Below are 9,931 nucleotides of genomic sequence, written 5' to 3'. Positions count from 1 at the left end.
TTATAGAAGAAAACACCTTAACAAAAAACAAAGGAAGTTTTGAAAAAAAAATCAAAAGGATCCGACAATTTTCCAGTAAATTCATGATCATATTATTTTCAAGTTATTTTGACCATTGTTTGGGTCATTTTCTTGTCAATTGATTGTAAGTCCATTTTAAGCACAATCACTTGAGATGCCATTGTTACCAGAACAATTTCTGTATTGATAAATGCACACAGTTGCATGATGACCACTGATGACCTAACTTTAACCTCAAAAGTGTTTTCTGCTTATGCTCTTTTCTTTTGATTTCAAAAGTTTTGAGATAGCTACACTTTGAGATTTGTTCATTTTCCCTTTTTACCCTATTTATTTACATGTTCAGAAATACTCACTATGAGATTATACTTTGAACATGCTTTGTCCATAATCACTTTGAAGCAATGTTTTGAGAGATCTGACCATATTTGATCATGTTTCATTACAGATCTCACATTACCTATGATTAGGACTGTTTTGACACCTTATTTTCTCAATGTGTTTAGACAAAGTCGATTTGGTCCTTTTGAAGGTACTCAACTTGCCTTTGAGCACATGAGAGATTTTGACCAAAGTTTTATTCCCTCTTTTCCTTTTCAGCAGTATTCTAGTGTTTTAGATGAACACAAGTTTTGCTGAACTGAGGTACATACTTTAGTTGTTTATTGAAAACATCACAAATATCAAAACAACAATTGAAATCAATTTTGAAAGCATCGAACGATCCCATAATTTATCAGCGGAAATGAGTGCAGCGGAAATGAGTAGCAAACTTTGTAAGGGCTGTCTGTGATTGTGTTTGTTTGCATAAAACGAATAAGTGCAGCGGAAATGAGTAGCAAACTTTGTAAACACAAACAAAGGAAAGTGTAGATTGATAAACAATTGCTTTTCATTGAGTCAAAAGATTTACATAAAAGCAAAAGATTACAGTGCAGGCTTACAATCTAAACTCCCCCTCAGCCTGATACACCAGAGTTGGTTGCACAAGATGAAAGGATGAATTGAGGAGAAAAACTCACTCAAAACGATCAAGTGTAACAGTACAGAGTACTGTCATACTTATAGGCAAACCAAACTACTGATATGCTTCAGCTGACGTCACCATGATAGTGACATCTAACGACCTAACAAACTATAAATACTGTTCTATACAAACTACTGTTATGTAACATCTGATAATCACTAAAGTACAAAACATAAGGAAACTACTGCTTCACGTTCCACTGTTGTAGCCTTAGCACAGATGTTGAGTCTTCAGTGCTTTCTTCAAAGGTGTTCAGTCTTTGAGAGGGCAGTGCTTGAGTCTTCAGCAGTACTTAGGATACAGCAGTAGATAGAGCAACAGAGTTTGTCTTCAGCAGTTGTTAGATAATCATCAGAGTTTGGTTTATCAGTTGTTGTAGTTGAGCAGCACTTAACATCCATCAGCTGTTAGATAACCACTGTCAAGGGGAGAGATTAGAGTAAACTGCTGCTTATTAAGTGTCCACTGATGGGATCCGGTTTTGGCTTTACATTATCTGTTCCTCTGTTAGGGTTCAATCCCAACATCTACGCTGGTTCAAATCGAGAAGGGTTAAAATGGCAGTTCCTGCTCCTTGGGAGGTGCCAAATAAATGACCCTTTGACATCTCTTCATCTGCAAATAATATTTTGGTGCATATAGAAGTTGTACGCTATGCTTATGGAGGTTTAAAAAAAATAACATTACACTTTTAACCTAAAACTACTTTGGTTGTTTACTTTCAACACAAATTTTTTCTATCTTTTTCAATTTAACCTCACAACTTTTTTTATTATCAACTTTGGTCCCCATACTTTGCATATTTTGCAGATTTTTTTATGTTTTGGTCTAAATTTTGCGAGTTAACACGGCACAATGTTCGTGTGTGGTTCAATGATTTACATTTTGTTTTACACTTTGTTCTAAAATTTGCGAGTTAACTTAATGCAACATGTGTGTGTGGTTCAACGTTTTTATGTCGTCTATTTTTCCCGTTTGATAAGTTCGTCGCAACGCGCCGTTCCTAGATGGAGTTAGTTATTATTTTCTATGTTTTACGTTTCGGTCTAATTTATCCGCATTAATACGCCGCAACTTCAGTGTTGAAGGTCGCGTGCGGTGTTGTGGCATTGATGCTATATGTCACGGTTTTACGCCCCACTGCAACGTGAGTGGCTTAACACTAGTTACTTCGAATTTATAAACATAAATGTGAACTATTTGCCCATCCAGGGCTCGGGCATTACAGTGTTATGAAATGAAAATGATCCAACCATTTAAGAAACTTAAGGTATCATGCAAACAAATGAATTACTTGACAAAGTCGAGTGCAAACGAATAAGAAGTTGGTGCTTCCTTTTTTTAGCTCTCAGTTTTCTTAGTCTAAAAAATATTCCAATAAAGCAGTATAACACGTTTTCCAAAATTTTGTTGCATTCACTTTTAGATTCTAAAATTCTATCTCCTGAAAATGAACTTGAACAACTTTCTTGAGCCTTTTCTTGGTCCACTAACCTATTCTCTAGTCATGCAATAGCAAGTTAGATAATTTGGCTTTTAAAAGTTAGAATTTGAGGTTGTGCCTTAAAATTTATGTCTTTTGTAAGGTTGATAAAACAAAAGAAATCAACTTTCATATTTTCCACTTTAACGAAAAAAAAAAAAACATAAATAAAAAATAAGGATTAAACGTACCATTATGAAGTCATTTGAGATAGTTTCGAACACAGCCTCAAAACAATGAAAATCTTTTTTTTTTCTGCAACATGTTGGACAGTTAACTATGTAGTTGGGCCTACGCCTGTATACGAACCGAACGAACACGAACACAAACATAGGCATTAGGTTTTATGAAAAAAAAACCCGATATGTATATGTAAAATATTTTTTAATATGGTATACCTTTACAAACACCCACATAGACCCATTTACAAAACTATTCTTATGGTTTAGATTAGTTATTAGCCTATTGGCATTAGGTTTAGACCTTTAGTGAGCCCAATACCCAATTTCGTTAAGGCATAAGGACACGTTTTTTCGAGCTCGAACAGGGTACACGAATTCTAAGGGCCGACCCTGATTTCATTCTCTGGCAATTCGGACGGACATCAATTATTCCTTTAGTCGCGATTCCACAACCAAACAATTATTACGATTATCAGTTGCAATTTCTTCTATTGTTGATGCTCGTGATAGATACTTGTTTCATCAATATCAATATATCATGGTCTAATTCAAAGTTTGATACTATTTGGTAAACATATTGTTGCAGGGAAGACCATAATATATTGTTGCAAATGTTGTGCTTAATCATCTTTGTTTGGTTATATCCTTTTCATCTGTACGGTGTACAGATATAGGATACTGTTATGTCGATGTTTTGGGGATGAATGGATGATTTTGGCACGGTAATAAAAAAATGCAAAAAGAATAAAAAGAAATAACTTACTGAAACGTAACAAAAAAAAAAAAGTTAGTGAAAAGACACAAAAATTTTCACACTATAAATTTCCAACAATTTGTGAGGTTGTACTTATGGCTTATGGTAGTTTAAAAAAGAAAAAAACTAATATTACATTTTTAATCCAAAATTATTTGATTTTTTTCACTTTTAACCTAAAAATTTTCATGTTTTGCAAATTTAACCTAACAACTTTTTACTTTCAATATTGGTCTCTTACTTTTCATATTTTCGCAAATTTTTCGTATTATGTTTCGCTCGAAATTTTGCAAATTAATACGACGCAACATGCGTATATGGTTTAACGTTTTTACGTTTCGTTATAAATTTTGTGAGTTAACACGGTGCAACGTGCGTGTGTGGTTCAACTTTCTTACATCGTCTATTTTTTTCCTGTTTGATAGGTTCGTCGCAATGCGCGAGTTCTAAATGGACTTACTTATTATTTTTATGTTTTACATTTCGGTCTAATTTCTCTACATTAACATACCACAACTTTAGTGTTGGTGCTCATTACCGGTGGTGTGGTATTGTTAGGGGTGAGCAAAAGGAAAAACCCGACCCTACCCGACTATTACCCGACCCGAGAACCGATCAAACATAAAATACAGAACCGATTCACTACCCTAAATATAGGGTCGGTTCCGGTCCATAGGTAAAAGTCGGGTTTCACCATGAAAAGAACCGAGAACCGACTCGACCCGACCCGATTTTTTATGAAAAATTGGAACCGATCTAAATACCTAGGTACTTGGGTTCGGTTCGGATTGGGTAATTTTTGGTTCGGTTCTCGGTTATTTTCGGTCTGGACCTAAATTTGCTCACCCCTAGGTATTGTTGCTATTTATCATAGTTTACGCCCCGCCATAAAGCGGGGATTAATACTGTTAATAAAATAGGTAAATATGAAATTTTTACAAGTTTAGTAAAATTAAGCTCTACAACAATATCTCAGCCGTTGATATTTTAAATCTCTATTTTTTCACTTCTTGCAAGACCTTCACTTCTGAAACCCTAATCAATCAGCCGCACAGTCCTCTGAAAATGGCGATCGATAATCTAACGACACCTGCTGCTCAGAAGCCGCGATGGGGCGAACTGGAAGAAGAGGATGACGGAAGTGATTACGACTTCTTGTTGCCTCCAAAGCAGGTGATTGGACCGGATGAGCACGGTTTGAAGAAGGTGATTGAGTATAAGTTTAATGACGAGGGTAACCGCGTTAAGATAACTACCACTACCCGTGTTCGTAAGCTTGCCAACGCTCGCCTCAGTAAGCGCGCTGTCGAGAGGCGCTCCTGGGCTAAGTTTGGTGATGCTGTTCATGAGGATGTTGGTGCTCGGTTGACTATGGTCTCTACTGAGGAAATTATCTTTGAGCGACCTAGGGCTCCAGGTAATTATTGTTGTAACTTGTTATGTTTTGTTTCCATAACTTGTTGCTGTATATATGACATGACATCCGTGTTAGTAATCTCTAATTGCTGTTGTAGTGTATAAGCAGCATATCGATTATATTGGTTAAATATCGCTGCTGATAATATCGGTACTGATATTCTGACCGATATTTGACATCGATATTTTACTAGGGACCAATATATCACCGATATTAACTCCTTAGCTTCGTAGTCATATTATCATATGGGAGTTGGGAAGTACCTCATGTCGACAGGGCGTTTTAATGAAATTTATAATCTTTTACGGGATGTGTATGATAGTCTTAATGTCTGAGGTGCTGTTTGGCAACTTCTGAATTGTTAAGTGCTGAACCAGTAAGGTCTGAACCATTAAGTGCTGAACCAGTAAGAGGTCTGAACCATTAAGAGCCAGTATAATTCCTAACCGTTCAAAGGCAAATGTCTGATCAATTCAGATTAGAGGTCTTAACTATTCAGACTCAGTATAATGCTTAACTATTCAGGGGCAAATGTCTGCTCGCGAAACAAATAGTCTGAACCATTAAGTACTGAACCAGTTAGAGGCCTGAACGATTAAGAGCTAAACAAACAGCCCCTTATTGTCATCTGTGACAAAATCTTATTCTTTGTGTTTCTCAATCTTTTAGAATGTATGAATAGCTCATTTTAAGCACTAAAGTAGATGACTACGGAAGTAACAATGCAGCTCATGTGTAGTTTTTATCTGAATACTCTCTGTTATAGTCTATAATGTTAAACTTTATTATTTCAAGAGTTATATGCTACTTTTCTCATTTGTGTGTGCAAGTTTGAACCCAGTATAGTATAAGGCACTATGACAACTGGTTTCAAAGCTTGGTTCTGTTCATTCCCATTATTCATCGTTATTATCTTTAAAAGTATAACCAAGTTCATCAAGTATGGTTTATTTTGGTGATTTCTTTTCATTTCAAAGTGATTTCATAGCATGCTTCAAGTCTTTGGAAAATAAAGTTTTGGTTTTGGTTCCACTCATGCATTTTCCGAAGTGATGGATTTTGCGATTGTGTAACGTTTGCTTAGATTACTCTTGTTTTGTTGATAGTATACTGTTTGAAAGTTTTCTAAATTTGTCAGTATATTGGCCTATATTGCAATGAAAAAAATACGATACCGTCTAAGTTCATGGAAACTGTCTTTAAAGTTTTTGTTTGAATGATATTGACTATTTACGTATGGAAATTATGTGCCACCTTTAATGAACAGGTTCAAAAGCCGAAGAGTCGAACGCATCTGGAGACCCACTGGCGCAAATGTCAAAAGGAGGTGCGGTTCTTATGGTATGCAGAACATGTGGCAAGAAAGGTGACCATTGGACCTCTAAGTGCCCATACAAGGATCTGGCCCAGCCCAGCGAAACCTTTGTTGAGAACCCGAACCCTAACCCTGCGGATGCCGGTGCTTCCGGTCCCAGCAAAGGAGGTGCATACGTTCCACCCACCATGCGTGCTGGTGCAGTCAGGCCTGCAGCTGGTGGTGCTGACATGAGGCGTAGGAACGATGAGAACTCTGTTCGGGTTAATAACCTTTCAGAGGATACCCGTGAGCCTGACTTGCTTGAGCTGTTCCGCCCGTTTGGTAGTGTATCTCGGGTTTATGTTGCTATGGATCAGAAGACGGGAATGAGCCGAGGGTTTGGGTTTGTTAATTTTGTGAGGAGGGAAGATGGTGAAAGAGCTATTGCGAAACTGAATGGGTATGGGTACGATAACCTTATCTTGAGTGTTGAATGGGCTGCTCCAAGGGCAAATTAGTTCTGTTTTTTTGCTTTATGTTGTTTAAGCAAGCAAGATTATGAAATTTTGTGTTTAAAAGTTTGATGAAGGTTTCAGTGAACTTGTATTTTAGCAAGATCTACTTTATTAAATACATAGAACTATTATGTTTTATTTTTATTTTTATTTTTGTTTAATTTTTTGGGTTTAAACATCGCTTACGCTTCTATTCATTTGTTTTCACGCATTTTCTACCATAAGATCGAATGTTGTGGGTGTGAGGAATCCAAGGCAACCATTATGCTGTCTAATGTGACGCGTCTCATTATGGTTGGGATATGTACTCAAGCAAAGAGGCAATGTAATTGCCCACGATTCTCGGCAACTGAAGACTCACAAATGAAACTACACTACCCACATTTTAGAACTTGGTGCTTGTAGTGTTTGTACTGAAAATTTGGAGATACTATGTTTACGGAACAAAATGTACTAGTCATACCGACCACAAAAGTCTAAAGCACATATTCGAGCAAATAAAGCTCAATATGCCTAAAAGACGATGGATGTATTAAGTAATCATTTCTGTGAAATTCAATACCATCCAGGTAAAGCTAATGCAGTAGTAGTAGCAATTGCATCAAGTCAAAGGAGAAGCCCCAACCCATAAGAATCAATGCAGCTTGAATAGAGGTTAAAATTAGTCTCTTTTATCAAATTAAGAATGTACAACAAGAAGCCCTAAAGGAGAATCATGTTAAGAAGGAAAAGATGATTAGGAGACTAAAACTATTGATAGTCGGAAACGATAATATACTAAGGTTTAACAATAGAATATGGGGTTATAGTTTTAATGGACTACAAGATGTAATTCTGAAAGAAGCCCATAAGTCTAAGTATTCAATTCATCCTGGCAGTGACAAGATGTACAAGGATCTAGGAGTGATTATTGGTGGCCGGGAATCAAGCGATCTATTGCCCGATACGTAGAGCACATGCGACTTCTGACATTGCGGGATGCATGATGACATGGGGTGGCTGATGACTGACATCAGTGATTCCCTATATGATTCCTTCAGGGAACGTATTGCCCTATATGATTCCCCTTGTGCCCTAATCATTGGTCTGAAGAGTTTTACTTCAAGTACATTATAGGAAGCATATAGCTCAATAAGCCTGGACCCAGAGGAACCGTATTTCTTTATATGATTCCCCTAGTGCCCTAATCATTGGTCTGAAAACTTTGTACTTCAAGTACACTATAGTAAGCGTACAGCTCAATATGCTTGGACCCGGATGAACCATATTGGCCTATACGACGTATCATCGAGTACCCGTCCCTGGGACATTTTGGGGACAGAAACGCCATGGGGACGTTCCCCAAACGTTTCCGGGAAAGTGGGGACGGCGGTATGAGATTTCGGGGACGTTTCCTGTTTTTTCCATCGAAAAAATTCGACTCCGGTGATGCTTTCTGCCGGAAACCATGAAGGAGAAGATAATAGAAGAAGAAGATGAAGATCTCGACTGGGTTTCAACATGTTTTAGGCTTTCGGGTTATATAACTTAATGTATTTTGACATTTAACCCCTCTATCTTTCACTAGTTTTCATTTATTCCTAAAACTTGTAAAATTTACATAAAAAGTGTAAAATTAATTTGTACAGTACATGTTAACATTTAACTCCCATTACTTTCACTAGTTTACATTTGGTCCTTACGTTTATAAATCTATACATAAAAAATATATATATTTTTTATATGTTTTTGTCGTACCTTCACCGTGCCCGTGTCTTGGATTTTTGAGTTTTGTCGTTCCCCGTATCCGTATTGTCCCCGTAACCCAGTCCCGTACCCGTTTCCGTGCTACATAAGTTCCAGGGATGTACAAATAAAATGGGGGATGTGTGGATAATCAAAGCCTTATTTTTATTGTTTTTGCTTTCGATAAACTGATACCGTGTCGCTAGTGTACCGTACCGAACAACATCGCTACCGATACTTGTATTCATTTATGGTTTTGATAACTTTATCGGTGCCGGTATCGTGACGATCTAAACTGATCGATATCGTTCAAACAACATCGTTGCCGACACCAGTTTTTATCAATGTAAAATGTTGATTCAGGGCCGTCTCAAAAAAAAAAAAAAAAAAAAAAAAATTGGCCCTGTTCGAGATAAAAAAACTTGGGCCCTATTCGCAAATTTTCATATAATATAAACTCATCAACCATTCAATCAAATATATAAATACTAAAAACCCATAATACTGCGATAATTGTTATGAAATAGATAAAACAAATTAATAATAATAGTGTAGCAAAAGTGATCAAATTATCGAACCTACTTGCTAAGCGAACATTGTGGTTCTTCTAGCGTTTTTTGAAGCAAAGCTTCCGATCAACTCCTTGTTATCCATAGTATCTAATATTTCATTTTCAATAGAAATAGACGTCAACCCGTTTAGCCTTTCTTGTGACATTGTAGAACGTAAACAGGTCTTCAACAACTTCAACTTTGAGAAACTTCTTTCTGCCGATGTCACGGTTACCGAAATTGTCATCAACACTTTATATGCATTTATAGCATTAGGATAAGTAGTACTGCGTTGGAAGATATAGTCTAAGACATCAAAAGGTTGTCAATGTGTCTCGGTAAAAATGTATTAATCAACTTCAACTCCGTATACATGCCCTTATTTTTGTTTAGACTAGTCACTTGGGCTTGTTAATTGGGCCATTTTTTAAAAACTTTTAAACAGACCCTTATTTTAAAAACTTTGGGTCTTTTAGCAGACCCTTATTTATACAAACATCCAGAATTTTTTTTTAAATATATATATACTAGGTTAGAGCCCCGTATATTACACGGGTTGAATAAATGCAATTTTATATACCAAATAATAAAAAAATATATCTTTAAAAATCTCGTTTATTACACGGGTTGAATAAATGCAGTTTTATATACCAAACAATAAAAAAATATATCTTTAAAAATCTTGTTTATTACACGGGTTGAATAAATGCAATTTTATATACCAAATGATAAAACAATATATATTTAAAAATCTCATTTATTACATTGGTTGAATAAATGCAATTTTATATACCAAATGATAAAACAATATATATTTAAAAATCTCATTTATTACATTGGTTGAATAAATTTAATTTTATATATTAAATAATAAAAAAAGTTACATTTTTAAGAACCTCGTCGAGCTGAGGAGCGAGACTAAGTTCGACCGTTAGGGAGACTAAAGCGGGAGGCTGTGT

The 9,931-nt window shown here is 36.1% G+C and overlaps 1 protein-coding gene across 1 annotated transcript; it reads left to right on the top strand.

Annotated features, from left to right (window-relative positions):
- Positions 1 to 4,461: 4,461 nt before the first annotated feature.
- On the top strand, positions 4,462 to 6,846 carry LOC110937759 (eukaryotic translation initiation factor 3 subunit G). The gene is made up of 2 exons (XM_022180218.2): positions 4,462 to 4,884; positions 6,152 to 6,846. Exons 1-2 carry the CDS (start codon positions 4,533 to 4,535, stop codon positions 6,697 to 6,699), a joined length of 900 nt encoding a protein of 299 aa, XP_022035910.1. The 5' UTR covers positions 4,462 to 4,532; the 3' UTR covers positions 6,700 to 6,846.
- Positions 6,847 to 9,931: the final 3,085 nt, after the last annotated feature.

Source organism: Helianthus annuus, chromosome 4 (assembly GCF_002127325.2).
Source record: "Helianthus annuus cultivar XRQ/B chromosome 4, HanXRQr2.0-SUNRISE, whole genome shotgun sequence".
Lineage (NCBI taxonomy): Eukaryota > Viridiplantae > Streptophyta > Magnoliopsida > Asterales > Asteraceae > Helianthus > Helianthus annuus.
This window is presented reverse-complemented; position numbering and strand designations above follow the sequence as displayed.

What these genes read in the sequence shown, in the direction of transcription:
- LOC110937759 (XM_022180218.2), top strand. Translation starts at nt 4,533, where the DNA reads ATGGCGATCGATAATCTAACGACACCTGCTGCTCAGAAGCCGCGATGG. An exon ending in TGAGCGACCTAGGGCTCCAG is followed by an intron (nt 4,885 to 6,151) that starts GTAATTATTGTT and finishes TTTAATGAACAG; the next exon opens with GTTCAAAAGCCGAAGAGTCG.